The sequence below is a fragment of the Bos indicus x Bos taurus genome, chromosome 23 (assembly GCF_003369695.1).
Source record: "Bos indicus x Bos taurus breed Angus x Brahman F1 hybrid chromosome 23, Bos_hybrid_MaternalHap_v2.0, whole genome shotgun sequence".
NCBI lineage: Eukaryota > Metazoa > Chordata > Mammalia > Artiodactyla > Bovidae > Bos > Bos indicus x Bos taurus.
This window is the reverse complement of record NC_040098.1, coordinates 10,858,801-10,885,839: the sequence shown is the minus strand read 5'-3', so window position 1 is coordinate 10,885,839 and position 27,039 is coordinate 10,858,801. Positions and strand designations below refer to the sequence as shown.

The following is a 27,039-nucleotide window of genomic DNA, read 5'->3' as shown; positions in this document are numbered from 1 at the left end:
ATTGATCTTCTCCCTTGTCTTTTCAATCTATTTCATTTGTTTCTGCTCTCATCATTATTTCCTTTCTTCTAGTAATTTCGGGCTTTGTTTGTTCTTTTTCTCGTTCTTTGAGGTGGAAAGGTAGGATGTTTACTTGGGACTTACTTCTTCAGGTAGGCATTTATCACTCTCCAGTTCCCTCTTGGAATTGCTTTTACTTCATCCCACAAATTTTGGTATGTTACTCTTCCATTTTCATTTGTCTCAAGGTATTTGTTTTCCTTTTGATTTTTTTTCTAAAGAAACAGCCCATTTGTTGTTCAGTAGCATATTGATTTTTGTTTTTAATTTATTTTTGGTTCACTGGGTCTTCATTGTAGTGCATGGGCTCCTCATTTCTGTGGCTTGTCGTTGTGGAGCACAGGCTCTAGGCACACGGGCTTCAGTAGCTGCAGCGTGTGGACTCAGGCGTTGTGGCTCGCAGGCCTAGTTGCTCCTTGTTATGTGGAATCTTCCTGGACCAGGAATTGAACCCGTGTCCCCTGCGTTGGCAGGTGGATTTTTATCCTCTGTACCACCAGCAAAGTCCAGCATGTTATTTTATGTCCACATACTTGTGAAAATTTTCAGTTTTCTCCATGTACTTAATTTTTAGTTTCATATCATATGATCAGAAAAGATGCCTGATATAATTTCAGTCCTCTTAAATTTATTAAGGCTTATTTTGTGGCCTATCATATGATCTGTCTTGGAAAATCTTCCATGTATACTTTAGAAGAATGTGCTTTCTGTTGGTTTGGAAGTCCATCTGGTCTAATGTATCTTGTAGTGCTTATTTTTCCTAATTGATTGTCTGGATGGTGTCTCCATTGACTTTAGTAGGTTACTAAAATCCCCTACTGTTACTGTATTGCTGTCTTTTTCTTTGATAATACGTTTGCTTTATATATTCAGGTGTTCCTTTGTTGGGTACATGCGTGCATGCTGCATGTTTAGTTGCTCAGTCATTCTGACTCTTTATGACCCTTTGAACTACAGCCTGCCAGGCTCCTCTGTCCATGGAATTGTTCAGGCAAGAATACTGTAATGGGTTGCCATTTCCTTTTCTAAAGGATCTTCCTAATCCAGGGATTGAATGCATGTCTCCTCTGTCTCCTTTATTTCAGGCAGATTCTTTACCCACTTAGCCATCGAGGAAGCCTGTTGGGTGCATAAATACTTATAAATATTATATTTCATATTGGATTGTCTTCTTTCTCCTTATGTAATACCCATATTTGTCTGTTTAATACAGTCTGAGGTTTAAAGCCTCTTTTGTCTGATACAGTTATAGCTACTCCAGCTTTATTTTGGTTTTCATTTGGATGGAATATCTTTCTATCCCTTTACTTTCAATCTGTCTGCATTGTTTCATCTGAAGTGAGTCTAGTTGCTTGAGATGGGTCTTGTTTTTTTCTTTTTTTTATTTTTAAATTTACTCAGCCGTTCTGTTGACTTTTGATTGGAACATTTAATCTGTTTACATTTAAAGTAATTATTGGTAAGTATGTGCTTATTGCCATTTTGTTAATTGTTTACTGTCTGTTTTTGTAGTTCCTCTCTTAATTTCTTTTCTTGTGCTCTTCCTTTGTGGTTTGATGACTTCTTTTAGTGGGTTATTTACATTTTTTTCTCTTTATCTTTTTTAATTTTCTGGGTTTTGCTTTGTGGTTACTGTGAGGCTTACATATTTAACAGTCTATTTTATAAAGTTAGCAACTAAGTTTGATCCTGTTTGAAGCTCAGCATTTTTATTCTTTCCTTTCCTTCCCTCATTTTATGTTTTTGATCTCACATTTTACTTGTGTATCCCTTAATTATTGTTACCATAATTATTTTCACAACTTTTGTCTTTTAACCCTCATACTGTTAATAGCTATAATAGTGATTAGTCCGTTTTATTTTTACTTTTCCAGTGAGATTTCTTCTTTCATGTATTTTCTTATTACCAATTAGCATTCTTTCTTTCCAGCTTAAAGAAATCCCTGTAACATTTCTTGTTAAGGCCAGTTTGGTAGTGGTGAACAATTTTAGATTTTGTTTGTCTGAAAGACTCTTATCTCCTTGAATTCTGAATCACTTTCCTAGGTAGAGTATTCTTGGTTAAAAGGTTTTGTCCTTTTGTTTTTTCTTTTAGCAGTTTGACATATTGGCCATTTCCTTCTAACCTGCAAAGTTTTTGTTGAAGAATCTACTGATAATCTTATGGGGGTTCCCTTGCCACATAACAAGTTGTTTTCTTCTTGCTGCTTTTAGTATTTTCTCCTTGTCCTTAACTTTTGAGATTTCAGCTAGAATGTTTTGGTGTGCATCTCTTTGGGTCTGTCTTCTTTGGAACCTTCTGGGATTCCTGGATCTGGATGTCTGCTGTGTGGAGTGTCAACTTTATTATACAGACTTTCAGTTAACCTCCCTCTTTACCATCCCTCTTCTCAACCTGCGTTCCTGTCCCCCTTCTCCACTTTAGGTCACCTTACACTTTTCTTTTCCCCTAGATTGCCAGAGCATTTCTCTCTCTCCCTGTCTCTACATTGTAGTAGATTTATCATTTTATTTTAGTTTTATTGGCTTTGAGTGAACAGATGATATAAATGTAATTGTGCAGTCTATTATAGTTTCTGTTTCTAGCTTTTTGCTTTAATAAATGCTGTGATAGCTATTGTTATATCTAAATCTTTGTGTATGTGTTAATTTTTCTATAATAAAACAGATTCACAGGAAGTTGCAAAGATAGGACAGGGAGGTCCCAGGGAGGCTTTGTCCAGTTTTCCCCAGTGGTTGCTTCTTAACAATATGTAAGAAATTGACCTTGGTATAAAGTGTGTGTGGTGTGTGTGCTTATCTTAATTTTTAGGATAAATATAAGTGAAATCATTCAAAATTATTGTGACTATTACCTAATTATGCAAATGACCTATTTAAAATGCTTCTTGTTGTAAGTAACCAAATTCAAACTCACTTCCCAGGCTGTATCTAGAGGGGTTAATGGGGCTTCCCTGATGACTCAGTGGTAAAGAATCCACCTGCAATGCAGAAGACATGGGTTCGATCCCTGGGTTGGGAAGATTCCCTGGGGAAGGAAATGGCAACCTACTCCAGTATTCTTGCCTGAAAAATTCCACGGACAGAGCAGCCTGGTGGGCTACGGTCCATGGGGTCGCAAAAGAGTCAGACACAACTTAACAACTAAACAACAAAGAGCGGTTAATCTGTGAGGCTGGACTCTGAGTATATCTCCATGGATCTGCCTGTTTTCTCCACTCCTAGCCAGTAAATGGCTTAGCTTAGTTTTTCTGTATTTTAACATCATTTTCAGACATTTGCCTCCTATTTGGTGGTAGTACTCCCCTCTGACAATTGCTTGGTTCTTATTGCTTAAAATTTCAGAAGTAGAACTTTCAACATCAATTCTTTCCTTCCCTAAAGATTTCTAGATCTTGCTTGGATCATGCAAGGGAGGTGTTTACCTATGGGAAGGAAGGGTAGTTAGGCTAGGTGATTGGCAGCCTTGCCAAGTTGTGGAGGGTTATTTCCTAAAAGTAAATGATACCAGACAGAAGCAGCAGCTGAGCATGAGAGAAGTCCATTCTCCCTGCACTCTTCCCAACCTAACAGTAAGTTGAATTTTTTTTTTTTTTAGTTTTGCCTATTTTGAAATGATGTGGCTGTTTCCTGAGTAATTCTCATAGGAAAAGATGCCAACAATTCAGAATTGTACTATATAAGACAAAATTTTTTATTCACTCTTTTCCAAGAGGGGAACCAACCTGTTAACAATTGTCTGTATCCTTGCAATTCTTAGTTTGTTTACTAATATATGTACCTGTATACATTTTTAAAAAAATTAAAGCACACACACACACACATATATATTATCCAGTTACTTGCTTTTTTCATCATAATGGTGTGTCTTAACTTTCCTTAAATAGTACCTCTCCAGTTACTTGAATGTGCTGTAAATTACTTAATTGTTAATATTGATTACAAATTATATTCATTTTTTTTAAACTAACAATAAAGTGATGACTTTTTTTGCTTTAGTCTTTATTTCCTGCTTAGTTAAAAGATCTAGGAGTCTAGATATTGTTGTGACATCACAGCATCATGCTAAGGCACTGTTACAAGTTCTCTCATAATGTTTTGGGATTGCTTTTTTCCTATGTTGATTTTTTTTATCCCCAAATTGTGGTAAAATACACATAACAAAATCTACCACCTTAACCATTTTAACTGTACAGCTCAGTCATGTTAAGTACATTCACACTGTTGTACAACTATCACCACCATCCATCCCCATAACACTTCTCATCTCATAGAACCGAAACTCTATATATCCATTAAACATTTTGAGTCTTTGCTTTCAACTCTTTAGGTATATGCCCAGAGTAGAATTGTTGAATTATATAGTGATTCTGTTTTTAATCTGGGGGCAGAGGGGGAGGACCCACATACTGCTTTTCATAGCACCTGCAGCATTTTTACATTCTCAGCAGCAAAGCACAAAGTTTCCAGTTTCTCCATACTCTTGTCAACATAGTTATTTTAAAATATGTACCTGTACTTTAAAACGCATTAATAATAAGTAATATATATTAATCACTACCTATGTACAAGGTGACTCAGTGGTCAAGAATCCACCTGCCAATGCAGGAGACATGGGTTTGATCCCTGATTCTTGAAGATCCCCTGGAGGAGAAAAGGACAACCCGCTCCAGTATTCTTGCCTGAAAAATCCCATAGATGGATGAGCCTGGTGAGCTACAGTCCATAGGATCACAAAGAGTTAGATACGACTGAGCACACACACATACATAATAAGATTATGCTAATTATTATGTTAAATGTCAGGTTCTCACAGCAGCTAGTATCCTCATTCTGTAGATGAGTTGCTTTCGACTGCTTTGGATGTCAGGGTTTCTGCTTTGAATGTCAGTTTATGCTAGTGCTGTCAAATTAACTGGAGAGCTTTTCTAGCTCTTAGAGATACACTGGTACACTTTATTTTAAAAGAATTTTTAAAAAAGAATTACTCAATTAACTCTTCATTGAAAATGTAGTAGCACTTGACCTTACTATCTGGACTTGTTGCTTTTTAGGAGTGGTTCTTCAGTTTTTTAATCTACATGATTGTTATATCCATGTAGGTGTTTTGTTTTTTTTTTTTTTGTTCAGTAAAACTGAGCATAAAAAACAAAAACTATAGAAAAATTTTTTGCAAGTACTTTTTTCTCCCCCATGAATTAGGCATGCAATTGAATCTCTCCCCATTGCCTCCATTTGTATTTTGTGATAAAAACATGATTAACCTCAGGCCGGAGAAGGCAATGGCAACCCACTCCAGTACTCTTGCCTGGAAAATGCCATGGATGGAGGAGCCTGGTAGGCTGCAGTCCATGGGGTCGAGAAGAGTCGGACACGACTGAGCGACTTCACTTTCACGCATTGGAGAAGGAAATGGCGACCCACTCTAGTGTTGTTGCCTGGAGAATCCCAGGGACGGCGGAGCCTGGTGGGCTGCCGTCTATGGGGTCGCACAGAGTCGGACACGATGAGGTGATTTAGCAGCAGCAGCAGCAACCTCAGGCAGTGTAAAGGCACTTTTGGGGGTAGTTTATGGGTAAGGTCAATAAGATTTCCAAATGTATGATAATGATTTAGCCAAATGGCATTAAGCCAGCCATGTGTTGGAGTCATACTTAAAAGCAATCAGAGCCAATTTTTTTAAAATAAAACATTTGAAGTATAAACAATAAAATAACAAATAAATAATAGTAGCTCCTACTCAGCCTAAGAAAATCTCATTGTTGTATATGATGCCATGTGTACTCCTCCTTGATCATATCTCTATATTAGTAGTTCACTTGTGGAATATAGCTATCCTGAATTTGTCTTGTATTTCTTTTGTGTTGTTACTTTATTCTTTCTTTTTACTCAGCTTTTTAAAAACTGAGATATGATTGGCATATAATACTGTGTACGTTTAATGCGTATAACATATTTGATGAATTTATATCACATTGTGATTGACATTGTAGTGTTAACTAACGTCTGTTATATCTTATTATTTCTTCCAGTGGTAGGAGCAGTTAAGATCTAGCCTCTTAGAAATTTTGATGTTTGTAATATAGTTTTATTGTCTATAATGACCATACTGTGTGTCAGAGCTCCAACAATTATTTACTGACTAGTTGCAGTTGTGCAATTATTTATATTTTAACTACACATTGGCTGTTTTGTATGTTTTTAAACTCTGAAGGTGGGATACGTTGTATATATTCTACAGCTTGCTATTTGCATTCCATCTTACGTTTGTGCAATTCATTCATACTGATGGATGTAACTTCTTCATTTTTCAGCTCAGTTCAGTTCAGTCGCTCAGTAGTGTCCAACTCTTTGCGACCCCATGAATTGCAGTACACCAGGTCTCCCTGTCCATCACCAACTCCCGGAGTTCACTCAGACCCACGTCCATCGAGCTAGTGATGCCATCCAGCCATCTCATCCTCTGTCGTCCCCTTCTCCTCCTGCCCCCAATCCCTCCCAGCATCAGAGTCTTTTCCAATGAGTCAACACTTCACATGAGGTGGCCAAAGTACTGGAGTTTCAGCATCTTTCCTTCCAAAGAAATCCCAGGGCTGATCACCTTCAGAATGGACTGGTTGGATCTCCTTGCAGTCCAAGGGACTCTCAAGAGTCTTCTCCAACACCACAGTTCAAAAGCATCAATTCTTCGGCACTCAGCCTTCTTCACAGTCCAACTCTCACATCCATACATGACCCCAGGAAAAACTGTAGCCTTGACTAGACGGACCTTTGTGGGCAAAGTAATGTCTCTGCTTTTGAATATGCTATCTAAAGTTGGTCATAACTTTCCTTCCAAGGAGTAAACGTCTTTTAATTTCATGGCTGCAGTCACCATCTGCAGTGATTTTGGAGCCCCAAGAAATAAAGTCTGACACTGTTTCCACTGTTTCCCCATTATTTCCCATGAAGTGATGGGACCGGATGCCATGATCTTCGTTTTTACTGTTGGATATATTTTATCAAAATACTATAACTTACCTGTCTCTCCTCTTGATGGACATTTAGTTGTTTTCTGCTTTTCCTTATTTCAGACAGTGCTGCTGTGAACACAATTGCATATGCTTCTTCTGGAGCATTCATAGCAGCAAGATTCATAATAGCTAAATAATAGAAACAGTAGAGATGTCCATCAACTGATTAATGGGTAAATTACAGTCTGGCCTATCTATATAATGGAATATTATTCAGCCATAAAAAGTAATGAAGTACTGATAACACCCTATGGCGTGGATAAACCTTGAAAACATGTTAAGTGAAAATAGTCACAAAGGCCACATAGTATGTGGTTTTCTATATCTGAAATACACAGAATAGGCAAATTCATAGACACATAAAGTAGACCAGTGTTTTCCAGAGTCTGGGGGAAGAGTGTAATAGTGAGTAGCTGTTGATGGGTTGGGGCTTTTTTTGGAGGGAGGGGGATAAAAATGTCCTAAATTTAAATTGTAATGAGATTACACAACTCTGAATATACTTTAACTAGTGAAGTGTACACTTTAGATTGGTGAACTTATGACATGTGAATTGTATCTTTGGTAGCTCAGATGGTAAAGAATTTGCCTGCATTGTGGGAGACCCAGGTTCGATCCCTGGGTTGGGAAGATCCCCTGGAGAAGGAAATGGCAACCCACTCCAGTACTCTTGCCTGGAGAATCCTGTGGACGAAGGAGCCTGGTGGGCTACAATCCATGGGGTCACAAAGAGTCGGACACAACTGAGCTACTAACACACACACAAAGAAGTTAAAGTAACTTCCAGGAAAGTGTTTTCAAATGCAACCCACTAGTAGGTTATAGACCAATTTAGTGAGTCAGAATGGACTTAACAGTTTCTTTGGTTTTACTTTTTGTTTTAAACTACAGGAATTTCTTCATCATTTATTCTTTAGAAAATGTAGAAGTGTGGAGTTTGTGTGGCTAATTTGAATATATGAATTCATGAAATGTGTAAGTGAACATTCATAAATAGCATATTCTTTATGATGATTATGAATATATAGTATTTGACTACAAAAGACTCAGTAAATTCTTATTTAGTGCTTTGGTTTTGCTATTGAGTGATTGGTGATGATTATACCAATGGAATCTTGAGTTGAAAGGATCCTTCGAAATCAGAGAAAACATTCTAACTTGGCTTTTATTTACCTCTTGATTCACACTCCAGACTTTGTGTCAGAACAAGCTTGGAAGTATAAGGAGAGCAAAACTGTCAAGCTTTTCCACTGCTTTCAGCTTTCTTCCCAAATTTTTGCCTTGATTCTGTTCTATACCACAGCCAAGTATATTCCTATTTCTAATATTACTGGTGTTTTAATTGGGTTATAGATTATTTGACTTCTTTGGAAGCATACTGCTATTAAATTTTGATCTGTTGTTCATTTCAGTTTATATTGGAGATTTTGTAGATGTACTGGGTTAAATTTTGTATGCTTTGAGAGCTTTAAACTACTGATAACAATGGTTTTTCTTCTAAATATAAATAGCATATACTTGTGACATGAAATATTGATAGGTATGAAAAGTTTTAAAGCACAGACTGAAACTATTTTAGAACTCTCCCTTTTTGTTCTAGGAAGACTGGTTTTTAGTTTCAAGTGTTAATAAGCTGAAATTCTTTCTGTAATATTTCTTCAGAAATTTTATACTATTATAACAACCATCAATCAAAGTTACAGTGATATTGAACTCTTTAATCATGTTATCATCTTTTCCTCACTGTCTAATAGTAACTGTCTCTGTTTTCTCAAATTTTCTTTCTTTTTTGGGTTTTTGTCTTTTTCTGGCAGAGGCTTTTATTGAGTTGTCTGATGTTCATTGATTGACATCGTGTGTAAAAGCATGGCTTAGTAAAACATGGGTGGTTTGAGAAAGCCAAGATAATACAAGGATCTAAAGGAAACTTAGAGACTATAAATCCTATCCTAAAGATGAAAGAAGGCAGTACATCATTGAAACAATACAAGAGTCTGTAGAAAAGGAACATTCAAGAGAAAAAAGTGGGAATTGCATGTCCGTTTTTCACAACTCAATATTTCACTGCTTTTCAAAATTTTTTCAATTACAGTTCTTAAAATAAAAATTGTAAGACAACAAGTTTGAAATCAGAGAATTTGTTTTAGAAACCTGTCTTAATAAATTTGGAAATGTTCATTCAGACTCATTCCCACTTAGGAAAGTAGGCCAGGTAAGTTTCCCAAAGACATGCTTTCACTAAGAATTGAATCATGCAGTTTTGTAACTACTTGTGTATCCTCTGAGGGACAGAAAGTACCAAGAGTGAGGCAGGTTGGAATGGCCACTGAAAATTCAAATCTAGTCATGCTTGCCAATGTAGTTATGTCTCAGCAGCCCATTAATTTTGCTATTCAATTTTTTTCTGTTGAATCTTTTGGAAAAAAAAACAATCTGATGAAAAAGGTTTGAAAATGCAAATAAAATACTGGGAAATGGGAATTAAAATTCCTTTTCCTGCAACTGCTGAAAAGAGTGATGTGGACACTACTTCTTTTGCTCAAAGCTTCATGAAGCAGGCAGCTTTTAAGTGTCAGAGCCTGAATGCAAATCCAAGTCTTTCTGCCTCCTGAACTACTTACTCAGTGCTTAAAAGTTTTAATATAAGTAATTGATGGCATGTAGAGAAAGGAATCAGTTTTAAGTGTTTAGTACATTATAAGATAACATTTTAACCTGTCAAATAAACCAAGTTTTTGAAATTTAGTAATACTTGAATACTCGGAGCCCATGTGTGTCTGGAGATGTAATTCATTACAGCTCTTTCAGAAAAGTCATACTATATAAAAAACATTTGTGGGCACAGATTGGGAAGAAATAATCCAAAGTGTTAATATGTTCAAAATAGAGATGTTTTAGAACAAAATAATTATTTTTCAAATTTCCTATATTTAACGTGTTATTTTTATAAACAGGGAAAATGTTTCTATCTTTATCTGGTAGTTTAGGGGAATAATTCTAAATGCAGAATAAAAATTGTCTAAAAATACTCAACAGCTTTAATTTTTAGTACTGACAGAATGTACCAGAGTAGATAGTGATACCACTAAAGGAAGTAGATTTAAGAGATTGTATAGGAATGAGGGGGAACGTTAACAATATAATAGGAAAAGCAGGATACAAATTTGTTTATAAAGTATGTTTTTTAATAAAAATAACAGCAAATTACTGGAGGAAGGTCTAGTTTTACCAGCAGTTTTGAGTATTGAGATTCAAGTAATTTTTCCCCGTTGTACTTTTATATATTTTCCAGATTTTATTTAATCATGTACTGACTTTTTAAAACTAGGCTTTTCCTAACACGAGGTAAAGTGATAGGTAATGTTTTCCTAGGCTGCCACTGCGTAACATTCTGTTTGTGTTATCTGTTCATGGGTCCTGTTTTCTTCTGCTCAAATGGAATGAACATGTTTGTATTATTTCTTAGATCTGAAACTCAGCCCCGAGGCTCTGCTCCGCACTCTGAAAGTGACCCGCCCGAGCAAGAAGAGGAGATCCTGGGATCTGATGATGATGAGCAGGAAGATCCCAATGATTACTGCAAAGGTAAGGTTTTCTGTGAGGAGATATCAAGTAAGATATAATTCATGTGTACACTCTTTCATTTGAATATTTGATCTATCAGCATAAATGGTGTTAATGCTTTCTGCTTATTGCATCCTTTTCTCTAAGTATAGGAATTAGTATTTCCTTTTAGTTTGACTTAATTAAAGCTTAGTTTAAGTTAAATGTATCTACTGTCTTTTTCCTTAAAAAATGATAGTGCATATTTTCCTTAGAAAATTTCAGAAATATATTAAACAAAAAGAAAACAAAAGTTATCTATAATGCTATCATCCAGAAGTGAACAGTGATAAGATTTGGTATGTAGACTTTTGAAAAACACATTTTCTCTACTCTTTTCTTAAAGTGATGATTGCTCAGCTACATTGTATTAGAATTACGGATACTTAAAAACCATGGCATAAGATTGCCTGATGTATTTTGTTTCTTTTACAAAACATTCCAGGATTCTTGGGTAGGATTGGATCTTGTAACAGAATGTATCTTACCATTGAGGAGAACTTGGTTCTTCTCAGCAGGCAGAGATAGGTGTTTAAATCCTTTGATTCCTGCCACTGTTACCAGCCTTTTCTGGTCTTCTGGTTTGTTTCGTTGTGCTGTGTTTTGGAAAAGTAATTTTTTTTTTCAAGTTAACATGAGCTCAATAATACTGTGTTGCTGACTTGATTTAAAATTTTCTTTTGTTGAATTGATTGTATTAAAAGAAACCATTTTTATTTGCTGAAGATGTATAAATGTTGGAAAATGTGAGATTTTTTTTTTCCTAAGTAAGTGATTCTTTCCCTCTGTTGTTTCTTCCAGGAGGTTACCATCTTGTGAAAATTGGAGATCTGTTCAATGGGAGATATCATGTGATCCGAAAGTTGGGCTGGGGACACTTTTCAACTGTGTGGCTATCATGGGATATTCAGTAAGTTTTAGTACAAGAGGATTAGGTGGTTCCTAAATGTTTGTGTTTAATTTTCCACTTTTAGTCTAGCTCTAGACTGATTTCTTAATAAAAATCTTATAGTTGATAATCTTTATATTCTTGGGCAAATGACTTTCCTCTGGTGAAGCAGCACCTTAGAGGAGACACAAGATTGAATTATTATCAGTAAAGCTCTTGAAACTCCCAAATTCAAAACATTACAGATACTCAAAGAAAGTATAGTGTATTAGTTCATAGTTTTTCCCACTGGAATAGAGCTAAATTTTTAGATGGTATCCTAGACCAACCTGTGTGAAATTATTTTCTTGTGTTTTGTTTCTATAACAGATTTGCTCAGCCATACAGCCATATGTCTAAAACCTCTACATAAAAATCACAGGCAGTTAACATTGGATGTTTACCTTAAAGTGTATCTTCTATCTTTGATGAGACAGCAATTGCTATCTATGCACTATTTTTATCAGTTTTTCACCCAAGTATTTCTTCTGGCTTCTTAGAGGAAAGTATAATATTATAGCTTTTAACCTTTTAGGTTTTACTATATAAGTATACAGAATACTTCTGATTTGGTGAAGTTTCCCCCCTTACTTATCTCCATTTCATGGTTTTACATGGGTTCATGGAGCATTCAGAAAGTGGATTTTAACTCAGAGAAAATGTTTTGATGATTGACATTATCTAGGAACAGATTTTCTTCTTCTTATAAGTTCAATATGGCCAGTTAGTGCTATTAACAGGTGCAGATGATCCCACAGAAATAGTTCTTTGTGTTTGAATACCAGGGAAACATGAAATCAATATACATTCTATCACTGTCTCCCAGTTATGGTTAAATCTTAGCGAAACTGAAAGGTAAGACATTTAGTCTTAATTGCCTGTATTTGTTTCTTAGGGGAAAGAAGTTCGTGGCAATGAAAGTAGTTAAAAGTGCTGAACATTATACTGAAACTGCACTTGATGAAATCCGGTTGCTGAAATCAGTAAGTATTAGATTGTATGTGTGAGCTACGTTATAAATAAAGTTTTATTCAAGTTAAGACATACCAAATACATACTTTTTGATATGGCTAAGTTTTACTGTAAAGTTCCAGTATCCTTACAGAGGTAGAAGAAGACAGTATTTACACATTCTGTGTATTTGGTAGGGAACTGGTAGAATATGCTGTGATGGCAACTCTCCCTGTACATGCACACTGAAAAAAAACCTTGCAAATAAAAATGTTTATTGAGCATGTTTTATGTGCCAGGTTTTCTTTCCTGTCATGGTTAAAATAAAAGAAGTGTGAATAAATATATAACTTCTGTTTTGTTTTAAAGTCTTTAAAAATATTTAATATAAAAATAAGCACTGTAGTTATTAAGTAGTCCCTTATGTTACTTGGAAACTTAGGTAAATATTTTCAAGAACTTATTTTCAGTTTTCTTAAAAATTCGGAAATGTCAGTGAGGTAGAAGAAGCTTGAATCCCAAGTGAGAAGACATGAGTTTTTAGGACTGGCTCTATCTGAATATATCCTCAACTCGTCTTTTTATTTCCTCTGAGCCTTAGATTTTTCATTCAGAAAAGCAAGGATGCTAGACCAAGAGAGCGTCAGGAAAGTACTTTCAATGTGCTAGTCTGTAACAAGATAAGCTCATGCCCCAAAGTAAATCAGGGTACTGCTTCCTTCCCTGAGAGGTTTTTCTGTGAAAAAAATGAAGGCTGAATAAGCAGTATGGTTAGTGCTATGGTTGATTTGCATCATGCAAAAGCTCCTGAATTCTTCCTGGCCTGGTAACTAGCAGTTAATTTGGGAGTAAGTAGCAAAATGTTATAATTAGAACAGTAACTATATAATACAATCTTTGTTGATTGTATTTTCTTTTGTGAACTGTTTTTATTAAGTTCTTTGAGCTATTAAAATTTTATGTTTGTCTTACAGATTTGTATAAGCTCTTTTCTGAAGTAATCCATTGTTACATATGCTGCTGGTATCCCCTCCCTCACCATTTGGTTTATTTCTGTGCTTTCCCTTTGTTTAAATATTGTCTTCCCTATTACAGGTTCGTAATTCAGATCCTAATGATCCAAATAGAGAAATGGTTGTTCAACTACTAGATGACTTTAAAATATCAGGAGTTAATGGAACACGTATCCTTTTTAGAACCTATTTTGAAAACAAATCATGAAATAACTTTATTTCAAAGAAAGGAATGAGATTTGCATTGGTCTCTTTTCTCAAACTATAATCAAAATGTTTTTATTTTATTGTAAACTTTTGAACACATTGTGAATCATGTCTATCTTTTGTATGGTGTGTTTTTTAAAGCTATTGCTTTACACTTTTTCCTTTTTTCAGGCAAATTAAAACTGAAGTCAAAAGAAACTTTAAAAAGAAAGACTTGTAGTACTAATACTAAGTAAAGTTTCTATTTTATCAATTAACACAGATTTTAATGAATTATTGAGAAATAGTAGGTTAAATAAGAATTCAGTGCACTTTATTATCTCAGTATTTAAGAGGCTGTATATGTAGATTATGCTTAAAATCTAAATGTAATTGTTCATATTCTGTCGTAATGAAAAAACTACTAGTTTTATGTTTTGACCTGAAATTTTAGAATTTTAAAGTTGGAAGAAATGTTAGCTGTTCCCCCCCCTGCCCCCATAAGTTAATATCAGTGTGACATGCAAAGAGCTGATTGAAAGATTGTTGCAACAGCTATGGTTGTAAAGGCCTAGCAAATTTTTCAGAATAAAAGATGAATTTCACTTGGATTGGAGAGTCTAAAACTGTTTTTAAAAGTGTTTAAAAATGTGTAAGGAAAGATTTCATGAATCATTCTACTTTCCCTGCATGTCTAGCTTCTCTTAACACACACTGTAGCCAGTGATTTGTTAAAGGAAATGGGCTACGTAGGGCTCTGTAGTATCATGTGGACTGTGGTTTAAGAGATTTGAACTAAAACACATGGAGAAAGCATAAGAAAGGAGAGAGAACAAGTGATACCATGAGGATTTTATCTGTCATTCTGAAGTTAGTTTTCAGTTATTTCCTTGGAGAAGTATAAATCATAGCCCTCTGCCTTCCATCTCTAAGGAATACAGATACAAGAATCATGCCATATGAATCATCAGTTTATGTCTTGTGGTCATTTCATAGGTGACTTACTGTGTGTGTGTGTGTGCGCACACATTTTTTCAAAGAATTAGGGAGGCAAACCAAGAAATAAACCATATAGGATATTGTGATGGCTGTTGGATTCTGTTTCCCTATTACTTGACCTTGTAATGTTTGTCATTGTGCCAAATTTCTCTCTTAATTTGGGAACATTATAGTAAAACTGTAGAAATAGTCTGTATAATCTCCTTAGTAATGCAGAGTACCTTTTTTTGACCCTAAGCAAGAAGAGTTTTTTTTTTTTTTTTTAAATTATTGAAATATCTTAATAGATTTTGAATTTCAAGTTCTAAGATGTTTTCTAAACATCACCGTATGGTTTCTCTGTAGTTTCTGTCCACTGAGTTCCTATTTTACTAATTTCTCCCTTTATCCTTAGCCATTTCTCTCTGCCCTTCCTCCTACTTGTCTCCCAACTGTCTCAGTTAAGGCATTATTTGCTGCGTCTAGAGGTTGAAAAGGATAAAACGCAGAGCACTGAGTTAAGGTTTAATGAATTATGTCATTCTCCTGCCTCTCATCTCTTTTCACAACATAGGTATAACTGTATGGAGCCACATATCTGTGATTTTCTTTGTATCTGGGTATACTGCTTTTTCTCTGGAGCACTGTCCTTTCTCATTTTGAAGTATCACAAGGACTCTGAACTAGAAGTTAGTCATAGACTTCAGTATAAATGCGTTCGTTCTACTTCCATGGGTGGTGAGGGGAGAAGAGTGATTAAGAAGTAACAGCTGATCTTTACATAATATTAACATGGGTCAGTGTCATTTTTTGGCCACCTATGTGACCTACTATGTTTTAGGGTACTTTTTTTTTCTGGTGTGTATTTTACCTCTTTTGCTAGCTCTTCTTGTTCATAAGACACTCTAAGTGTGGCTCTTAATTAATTTTCAGCCTTTTTTCTTTACACCATCTCCCACAAAATTTTTTTTTCACATATCCTTTTGCTGTTTCACCCAGTTCTTTTGTTTTTAAGCTATTAAATGTTTGATCATTTTTATATCACTATTTGCAAATTAAAACAACACTGTTGTTAAATTGTAATGCTTCTCTCAAAGGAAAGTTAATAATAAAGCTGCTGCTGCTAAGTCACCTCATCGTGTCCGACTCTGTGCGACCCCATAGACAGCAGCCCACCAGGCTCCCCCGTCCCTGGGATTCTCCAGGCAAGAACACTGGAGTGGCTTGCCATTTCCTTCTCCAATGCATCATAGTGAAAAGTGAAAGTGAAGTCGCTCAGTCGTGTCCGACCCTCAGCGACCCCATGGACTGCAGCCTTCCAGGCTCCTCCATCCATGGGATTTTCCTGGCAGGAGTACTGGAGTGGGGTGCCATTGCCTTCTCCGATAATAAAGCTAGGAACTTAAAATTCTCTTTTCTGGTTTGTTTGTTTAAGCAATCTGCATTCTAAAATATCTTATTTTGGTATATTCCGTATATACAGAAATAGAATAGTTTGAATCCTCAGAGATCCATTACCCATTCTCAAATTTATCAACTCATAACCAATATTGTTTTGTCTGTATCTCCTGATAATTTTGTGACCAGTCTTAAATATGTTATTTCATCCATAATTATTTTAGAAAGTATTTCCAAAAGACAGAGACTCTTAAAATATAACCCCAACATAGTTATTTTTCCTAAAAAAATTGGGGACCAGTTTCTTAGTCCCTTTATGTAGTCAGTGTTTCAGTGTCTCTAGATGTCTCTTTTTCTTTTTTTAATTTTTTTTTTTAATCTTTTATACAATTTTATTTAAAAAATCTTGTTAATGTACAGGCATTGGCACATTTTAAAAACAAACTACATAAACAGATCTTTCCTATAACCTAGGAAAGTGGAATGTCAGAAGTCAACAAAATGTGATAAACTTAAAGTGCTAAAACAGAAGGCACTTCACAAACTCTGTTCACTGAAACAGTTAATATATCCTAGTTTACACCCTTCATGTTATAAGTGGCAGTGAATGTCTGGATTGGAGGACACAAAGGAACATGGACAGTCTTGTGGCAGTACAAGTGGAAGACAGAACAAGTGATGAGCCCTTGGCCAACTTTCTTGTTTCGCATGACCTGAAGTCTACTTTAACTTTCTTCTCATATAAGGGGAAGAAAACAGAAGGGTTCAGAATGGGAAGAAAAGTTGAAATTTCAGAAAGTAATTACTTGAGGGTGTGGAGGGTTGGTGGATATGAAATCATTTTTTCTCCTGAAACAGTCAGAATCCTTTGTTTTTATGGTTGAAGTTTTGTGAAGCAAAAATAAAGTATTAGGGAAGAACATTTCAGAATCAGTGAACTAAAAAGGTGTTACATTCATTATTTTAAATACTTAGGTTATTAAGAAGTCTAAAATGTTACACAGTTAGAGGTAGATAACAGTCCCAAGTTTCCATGGAATCTAATAATTTAGTATCTGAACATCAAACAGATCACAAACGCCTTCATTATCATCTAAATTAAAGTTGTAGTCATCTGCTGGGGTCGGAGAAAGCCGTAAGAGCGGAAACACATCAGAAGACATTAACTCATCAATGATATCTCCACTAATAGATCCTGCTGAAGACAAGTCTGTGGCTAGCGTGTGCTGGAGAGGCTGGCTTCGTTCAGAGACAGGTGGCTCAGGCAGGCTCTGGACGGCCGAGCTGGGCTTGTGTGGAGGCACTGGGGTAGGAGGCTGAGAGGGAGGCTGCGCGAGGTTGTCTGAGGGGGGCACCGGGAAAACCACGGGCTTAGATGAGCTGGACTCTTTATTTATAAGCAGCACGTGGATAGGTCCTGAATGACTCTTTAGATTGATCTGGTATTTCTTTTGTCCATTCTGACCCATTTCTGGAATAGGTACCTCCAGTTGTGTACCAGAAGGTGCTTGAATGGCCAAAAGTGTATCACCATTAAAACAATTACAGATGTCTTCATGAGTTACATAGGAAAATCTATTATTAATGGAGTCGTCCATCACATTTTTGATGCTTTGCTGTAGCCACAACTTCTGCTGATCAAGTTCTCTTTCCTTCAGTTCTAGATCTTCAATTTCAGCTTTGAGATATTTTAATCTATCTATGACTTCTTTAGTATTACAGCCAGCACCTACACCTTTCCATTGTATACTGTTTTTTGACTTTTTTTCAATTAAGTCAATTCCTTCCAAGACATTGGTGATATCATAAATTCTTCTTTTTTGCCTCCCAGCCAAAGTATCTGCAGCCGCCTTGAGGTCCAGAACGCCGTCCTTGGCCTCCTGCAGCAGCGACACGAACTTGGCGGTGAGCAGCCCCAGGCTCTTCTTGTGCCGGCTACTGCCGGCCCCGGGCGGTGCGCAGCTCATGGGCTCGGCCGCCGCCATCCCGTCCCTGCGCTCCGCCACCTGCCGGGCCGGACCCCAGGCGGCCCTGGCCGTAGCCGCCCGCCAAGGGCGGGACAAGGGCTCTTTTTTTAATTCTTAACTTCAGTCAAGAGTCACATAAAGTTTTTAACAGTTCCTTTATTATTTGGCACATCAAAATGTTGCAGTCTCATTTTGTATATTTACTATCCCAGACCTGGGGTCAGCCATTTATCTGCAAAGCCCTAATTCCTTTTAGTGGGAAATGGACAGAATTGAAGCACAGCACACAGTTTGCTACTGGGTTGGTTACGGCCGTCACTTGTATGATTTGTCAATCCTCTGCAAAGAGCAAGTACCTTCATTCTCTTCCTCCCCTCCCTTTTTTTGTGTCACTTGGAAGTTGCCTTTACAGCTTACTCTTGTGGGTCTGTGGGTTTGTTTGAATTACTTTTTCTTTATGTGTTTCATTTTGGATAGTTTCTGTTGCTGTACTTTTGAGTTTACTAATCTCATTCTGCAGTGCCTGATCTGCCATTTATCCCATCCACGGTATTTTTCATCTCTCACTTGCTGCTTTTCATCTCAGAAGTTCAGTTTGGGTCTCTCTTTTTCTTCCAGTTTTATTGAAATATAATTTGATAATTATCACATTGTGATAAGTCTACTAAGGTTATATTATCATAGAGATGTTAAAAGTTGACTATGTTCTCCACAATGTACATTTCACACCCATGACTCACTTATTTTGCAACTGAAAGTGTGTTCCTAATCAGTCTCACCTTTTTTTTTTTCCCTCCTCCAACCATCCTCCCTCTGGCAACCACCTGTTTGTTCTCTGTATCTATAACTCTGTTTTCTGGTGTTTGTTTATTTGTTTTTGTCTTTGATATTCCACATTATTAAGTGAAATTGTACAGTGTTTGTCTGTCTCACTTATTTCACTTAGAAGCATACCCTTTAGGTTCATCTATTTCACAGATGGCAAGGTTTCATTGTTTTTATATTAATATGTATACACCACCTCTTCTCTGGGTCTCTCTCTTTTTTTAAATCTTTTGTATCTCTTCAACATATGGAATGACTATGAATGTTAATTTCCTTGTCTGCTAATTCTAACAAGTGGGCCAGTTCTGGGTCAGTTTTAAATTATTGATAATTCTAATTTTCAGATACAATTTCCTGCATCTTTGTTGCCTGGTAGCCTTTCATTGAGACATTGTGATTTTTACCTTGTTGGCTGTTGGATATTTTGTGTTCCTTTAAATCTTGAGCTTTGTTCTGCAATGCAATTATTGCCAGGAAACAGTTTGATCCTTTTCAGATTTTACCTTTATGATTTGTTAGATGGCTAGGACTAATCATCCTTTGATGCTAAAGCTGAAACTCCAGTACTTTGGCCACCTCATGCAGAGTTGACTCATTGGAAAAGACTCTGATGCTGGGAGGGATTGGGGGCAGGAGGAAGAGGGGACGACAGAGGATGAGATGGCTGGATGGTGTCACCGACTTGATGGACATGAGTTTGAGTGAACTCCGGGAGTTGGTGATGGTCAGGGAGGCCTGGCATGCTGTGATTCACGGGGTCGCAGAGAGTCGGACACGACTGAGCAACTGAACTGAACTGAGGACTAATCATTCCTTCCACTGAGGCAAGGTTTTCCTAAATATTCTGCCAAATGCCCCATAACTATGAATTTTTCCAGGTTTTTTTTTTTTTTTTAATTGATTTTCCTGGTGGCTTATATGGTAAAGAATCTGCCCGCGATGTAGGAGACCTGGATTCGATCCTTGGGTCGGGAGAAGGGAATGGCTACCCACTCCAGTTTCTTGCCTGGAAAATCCCATGGACAGAGGAACCTCGTGGGCTATGGTCCATGGGGTTTTGGAGCTGACAAGACTGAGTGACTTTCACTTTCTGTTCATAATTGATATACAACATTGTATTAGTTTTTGGTATACAGCATAATGATTTAATAGATGTATACATTGCAAAATGATTACCATAGTAAGTTAACAGCCATCACCACACAGTTACATGTTTTTCTTGTGTTGAGAACTCTTAGCAATTCTCAAATATACAATATTATTAAGTACAGTCACCATCCTATACCTTACATACTCAGTACTTACTCATCTTAGAACCAGAAGTTTGTACCTTCTGACCACCATGACCCATTTCCCCCACCTCCCACCTTTGGCAACCACTGGTCTGTTTACTGTGTCTGCGTTTGTCTTATTTTGGTTTTAGATTCCACATATAAGTGAGATCATACAGTTGTCTTATTTCATTTGGCATAACAACCTCAGGGTCCATCCATGTTGTCACAAATGGCAGGGTTTCCATCTTATGGCTGAATAATATTCCATTGTCTATGTAGACCACATTTTCTTTATATTCATCCATCAGTGGACACTTAGGTTGCTTCTGTGTCTTGCTATTTATTTTGCATTTCCCTGGTGATTAGTGATATCAAACTCTTTTTCATGTACCTGTTGGCCATCTGTATGTCTTCTCTGGAAAAATGTGTTCAGATTCTTGTTTTAATCAGACTGAGATCTTTTCCCCCTGTTGAGTCATAGGAGTTTTTTTATATTTTTTATTTACTCCTTGTCAGATCTTTGATTTTAAGTATTTTTTCCCATTCCATAGGTGGCCTATTCATTTTCATTTTGTTTCCTTTTTTTCTGCAGAAGATTTTTAGTTTGAAATAGTTCTTGTTCATTTTTGCTTTTGTTGACTTTGTTTTTGGTGTCAGATCCAAAATATCATCGCCAAGACCAATGTCAAGGAGCTTACCACCTGTGTATTCTTTTAACAGTTTTATTGTTTCAGGTCTTATGTTCAGGTCTTTAATACATTTTGAGTTGATTTTGGGATATAGTATAAGATAATGATCTAGTTTCATCCTTTTTCAGGTGGCTGTTCAGTTTTCCCAGCATGACTTATTGAAGTTACTGTCCCCATTGTATATTCTTGGCTCCTTTGTTGTAAGTTAATTGATCACATATGTGTGGGTTTATTTCTCGCCTGTAACTGAAGTTGCCTAGTCCTCCTGGCTGGAGCCCTGTGGGGATGCTGGGCACTGTTCCTTCGAGTCCTTTCAGATGGCTCCCCCCCAGTAGTTTCCTCATATGCCTGTGCTGATTACCGCTCTGCTGAATGTGTGAGGCGGACCGCATTGCAGATCTTCAGGGCTCTCTTTCTCTACAGCTCTCTCCTCTCTAGTACCTTGTTCTGTGAACCATAGCTGCTGCCTTGATCTCCCAAGACTAGTTCCATCTGTTTAACTCAAGGGGTTTGCCTGAAAAGTCTCAAGACAGTAAGAAGACAGTAATCTGTCAGACATCACTGTCTTCTTTGCCTGATATCCAAGGTCGTTAAATCTGTTGTTTTATGTATTTTGCTTGATTTTGTTGTTGTTGCTTAAAGCAAGAGGGTAAACCCAGTCCCTGTTACTCTATCTTGACTAAAGAACTTCCTAGACACATGTTTAACTCTTAAGAAATTACTGACCAGTTTTCCAAAGCAGTTGTACCATTTTACACTTTTGTTAGTGCAGCATGGGAACTCCAGTTGCTCCATATCCTCCTCTACATTTAATCGTGTTTTTCACTCTGCTGGATATTCTTTGCTACACAGGTGTTTGTGTAGCTGGTGGCAAGCAGGGGCTCCTCTTTGTTGCAGTGTCCAGGCTTCTCACTGCAGTGGCCTCTTATTGCAGAGAACAGGTTCTGGGGCATGCAGGCTTCAGCAGTTGTGGTTCCCAGGCTGCAGAGTACAGGCTAAATAGTTGTGACGCTCGGGCTCAGTTGCTCCACAGCATGTGGGATCTTCCTCGACCAGGGACTGAGCTCATGTCTCCTGCATTGGCAGGCACATTCTTTACCACTGAGCCACCAGAGAAACCCTAATCTTTTTAATTTAGTCATTCTGGTGAGTTTGAAATGATATCTCACTATAATTTTGATTGTATTTTCTAAGGTAGTCAAAAGACACAAGTTTGGGTAAACTCTGGGAGTTGATGATGGACAGGGAGGCCTGGTGTTCGCGGATCATGGGGTCGCAAAGAGTCAGACACAACTGAGCAACTAAACTGAACTGAACATGTCCATTTTTAAATCTTTAATTGAGAACAGTTTCTTTCATGCATTCACCACCACCACCCCCTACTGACCTCAAAGAAGCCAGGCCAGTTGTATTGTTCCTTAATTTGGATTTGCCTGATTGTTTGCTCATGATTAAATTCATTAATCATTTTTGTCAGGTATATCCTGGAATGTGAAGTCAAGTGGGCCTTAGAAAGCATCACTACGAACAAAGCTAGTGGAGGTGACGGAATTCCAGTTGAGCTATTCCAAATTCTGAAAGCTGATGCTGTGAAAGTGCTGCACTCAATATGCCAGCAAATTTGGAAAACTCAGCAGTGGCCACAGGAGTGGAAAAGGTCAGTTTTCATTCCAATTCCAAAGAAAGGCAATGCCAAAGAATGCTCAAACTACCGCACCATTGCACTCATCTCACACGCTAGTAATAATGCTCAAAATTCTCCAAGCCAAGCTTCAGCAATACATGAACCGTGAACTTCCAGATGTTCAAGCTGGTTTTAGAAAAGGCAGAGGAACCAGAGATCAAATTGCCAACATCCACTGGATGATGGAAAAAGCAAGAGAGTTCCAGAAAAGCATCTATTTCTGCTTTATTGACTATGCCAAAGCCTTTGACTGTGTGGATCACAATAAACTGTGGAAAATCCTGAAAGAGATGGGAATACCAGATCACCTGACCTGCCTCTTGAGAAATCTGTATGCAGGTCAGGAAGCAACAGTTAGAACTGGACATGGAACAACAGACTGGTTCCAAATAGGAAAAGGAGTCCGTCAAGGCTGTATATTGTCACCCTGCTTATTTAACTTCTATGCAGAGTACATCATGAGAAATGCTGGGCTGGAAGAAGCACAAGCTGGAATCAAGATTGCAGGGAGAAATATCAGTAACCTCAGATATACAGATGACACCACCCTTATGGCAGAAAGTGAAGAGGAACTCAAAAGCCTCTTGATGAAAGTGGAGAGTGAAAAAGTTGGCTTAAAGCTCAACATTCAGAAAACTAAGATCATGGCATCCCGTCCCATCACTTCATGGGAAATAGATGGGGAAACAGTGGAAACAGTGTCAGACTTTATTTTTTTGGGCTAAATCACTACAGATGGTGACTGCAGCCATGAAATTAAAAGATGCTTACTCCTTGGCAGGCAAGTTATAACCAACCTAGATAGCATATTCAAAAGCAGAGACATTACTTTGCCAACAAAGGTCCATCTAGTCAAGGCTATGGTTTTTCCTGTGTTCATGTATGGTTGTGAGAGTTGGACTGTGAAGAAGGCTGAGCGCCGAAGAATTGATGCTTTTAAACTGTGGTGTTGGAGAAGACTCTTGAGAGTCCCTTGGACTGCAAGAAGATCCAACCAGTCCATTCTGAAGGTGATCAGCCCTGGGATTTCTTTGGAAGGAAAGATGCTAAAGCTGAAACTCCAGTACTTTGGCCACCTCATGTGAAGAGTTGACTCATTGGAAAAGACTCTGATGCTGGGAGGGATTGGGGGCAGGAGAAGAAGGGGATGACAGAGGATGAGATGGCTGGATGGCATCACTGACTGGATGGACTTGAGTCTGAGTGAACTCCGGGAGTTGGTGATGGACAGGGAGGCCTGGTGTGCTGCGATTCATGGGGTCTCAAAGAGTTGGACACGACTGAGCAACTGATCTGATCTGATCTGATCTGATACTACATTCTTTCTCATTGTATTACATCAGAGGGTACATGATGTGAATTTGTGTTTATCATTGGTGATAATATGTTTGATCACTTGGTTAAGGCAGAGTCTTCTGGATTTCCCTGTTTAAAAGTACCTTTTTCCTTTTATAATTAATAAGCAGTCTGTGGGGTCATAGGGTAACTCCATGAGAATTCTTTCTCCCAGCAGACTTTATCAATAGTTTTAGTATTCATTGATTCTTACCTGAAACAGTTCAGTTATTACTGTAGTGATTGTAAAATGGCAACTTTTATTTCTGTCATACTTTATATATTTATTAATTGACTTTTTCTCTAAAGAAGACATTTTGAACACACCCTTATTTTAGTATCTTGTTTGGATTCATTTTGTTTTTAGTTTAAGCAAATTCATAACTTCACTCTGCAAAATGTTCTCAACTTCGGCCCGTGGTTTCTTCAAGCTGGTTTTTATTTTCTCTTGATGTGTTCCCTTACTGTAGGCACAGCAAGGTATTCCAGGTTGCCAAAAGGCCCTGGATTGGGCCTTTTTAAGGAGTCCAGGTTTTCCTTTAGTGGAGAATCTTATTTAAAATAGAAGTCTATTTTAAAACACTGGATCATTATTACATACAAATGTCTTGACTTTCCAACTTATATAGAAACTTCTGTCGAAAATACAACATCTTCCTACTAAAATCCCCGCAGTGCCCTGGCCCTAGCACTACAGGTCCGCAGAGTATTCCTGTCATGCAGTGGGATTCTGGGTGCTCACACAGCACACGTGGCGGTGGCACCAAGGTCAGGTTTGTGCACTGCAGAGGATAAAGCAAGTCAGCTTCTTGTTCTTTAAGAATGCTGACATTTACATTTTTTAGGTTGTTCTGGTATATTGTTTTCTGTAGCTAAAGCAGAATTTATTTTTCCTTGCTCTGATACTAGGAGAGTTGGAGTTGTTACCCTGGACATTAGTTCTGACTTTAGGGAAGAAGCTGATGAACACCTTAAGCCTAGTGCTCTCACTAGCTTTATGTACATATTTCACTGTTATTTTAATCACTGTTTAGATGCATAGTTTTACTGATAAACCAGCTCCCCCCCCAAGTTTTCCATATTTTGGGTATTTTTGGTGACAAAATATTAACCTTTGAAATTTCATAATATTGACAGCTAGTTTTTTTTTCAGGTAAAGCGCTGTAACTTTTTATACTGAAAGAATACAATAATAATTTCCTTGGGGTGGAGCACAGCTTGTCTTGCCCTTTTCTTCTGTCTCCGTTTTCCTCCTTAACAAACTCCTAGATATCTGCATGGTATTTGAAGTTCTGGGGCATCATCTACTCAAGTGGATCATCAAGTCCAATTATCAAGGGCTTCCTCTGCCTTGTGTCAAAAAAATTATTCAGCAAGTATGTATCCTACTATTTTCTATTTTTTCAAGGTTGTACTCCATTTATAGTTATAAAATATTTGCTATATTCCCTGTGTTGTAAAATATATCCTTGTGGCTTATTTATTTTATACATAATAGTTTGCATGTGGTAATTTTTTTAGTTTCTTAAAGTGTCTGGAGTTTCCTATTTCCAATAGAATTTTTACTTCTAAAACTTAAGTTTCTTAAATTGCTGAAATTGTTTATTCAGCCTCTAGGGTTTATTGGTTTATTGCGTTTGTTTTTAAATGTTTTAGCACAACCATTTCCCCCAGGTTCATCTTCCGTATTAATTATTAGATGGAGAGCTGTGTTTAATGCCTGATTTTAGAATTTTGGACCGTTATCTAGAAGTTCTGGTTGCAAAAACGGATTGTATATTGATAAAGAATACTTTGTCAAATTACGTCCCGCTCTTTACATTATTCATGAGCATTTTCTCATAAACAGCTTTCAATATACAGTAAAGGAGTTTTATCATCAGGAAAGTAGTAATACTTCAGTGGCAAACAGTTTGTTTAATTAATGTGTTTTGTTGGACAGAGCGCCAAACTGGGAAGCACAAGACCTCAGTTCTTCAATAAGGAAATTTAAATTTAAACATACTTAAATCTCTTTCATCGTCACCTACATTTCAGTAGTTAAAGGACATGTCAACCATTTATTCTCAGTCTCTATAATGTACTTAAACAATATCTTCAAATAGAATTAACTCTGTAAAACTTGAAAGAACATTTCATTGCAAATAAACTCTTTCCTTTGTTTATAGTTTAAAATTAATCTTTCTGGGGAAGTTCTTTAAAAAAAAGAAAAAGCTTTCTTCTCTGTAGGAAACTACCATATCATTTTTATATCTTTATTTTTCACAGTGTTGTATTGTAGCTTTTTTCTTCTCCAGGAAGACTTGTATTCAGTGTTTGTAAGTCTACTGTTCTGTTCCCATTCAGGTGTTACAGGGTCTGGATTATTTACACACCAAGTGCCGTATCATCCACACTGACATTAAACCAGAAAACATCCTGTTGTCAGTGAATGAACAATACATCCGGAGGCTGGCTGCAGAAGCAACAGAATGGCAGCGCTCTGGAGCTCCTCCACCTTCCGGATCTGCAGGTGTATTTTCTTTGGGGACTTGGTTTTCATTAGAAGTTAAAAGTTCCTGTTTTTATTCTATTACCTGGCAGTTAAGTAAAGCACCACTAATTCACTTAAGAGTAAGGTACAGTAAGTACTTAAGTAAAAAATAGTTCCAGCCTTCAAAAGACTTTTTTATGCTGAGTATTATTTCCATAGGGGAAGAATACTATGCCTTTTAGGTTCAAATATGTTGTGTATTATAAAAGCTGATTCATGTTAAAATGTTTTCTCTTGTGATTTGATGTTCTTTTTTTTTGATGTTCATATATGCTGACCTATGTGAATCAGTGATCCTTGTGCAGGGACATGATAGCATTGCTGTTAAAAGTATGGGTTTGAGCACTGGAGTGGACATACCTGTTTCGAATCCTTGCTTCATTGGTTAATGACCTTGGGCAAGGGATTTGACTGCATTTTTCCTCATGCATAACTTATTGGGATTAAATTTCACATGAAGCAATTAGTAGTATGCCACACAGTATTATGTATAAAATAAATGGTGGCTACTATGATTACGATTGATATTTTTTTTCTGTTCGTGGTACAGATTTTAATTTTAATAATTTAATTATATTTGAGGAACTCTCTTGATCCTCAAG

The 27,039-nt window shown here is 37.0% G+C and overlaps 1 protein-coding gene and 1 pseudogene across 2 annotated transcripts in view; one reads left to right on the top strand and one right to left on the bottom strand.

Moving 5' to 3' along the window:
• SRPK1 (SRSF protein kinase 1) overlaps positions 1-27,039 on the top strand; it is a 73,424-nt gene that overhangs the window by 24,466 nt on the left and 21,919 nt on the right. Inside the window, 6 exon segments of the mRNA XM_027525322.1 lie at positions 10,540-10,658; positions 11,478-11,586; positions 12,500-12,587; positions 13,651-13,738; positions 25,174-25,280; positions 26,251-26,416. Of these exon segments, the coding sequence (XP_027381123.1) occupies positions 10,540-10,658; positions 11,478-11,586; positions 12,500-12,587; positions 13,651-13,738; positions 25,174-25,280; positions 26,251-26,416 (677 nt within the window).
• LOC113882131 lies at positions 17,065-18,130 on the bottom strand (annotated as a pseudogene). Its single transcript, XR_003508291.1, has one exon. The product of XR_003508291.1 is annotated as a transcription factor E2F5 pseudogene (transcript).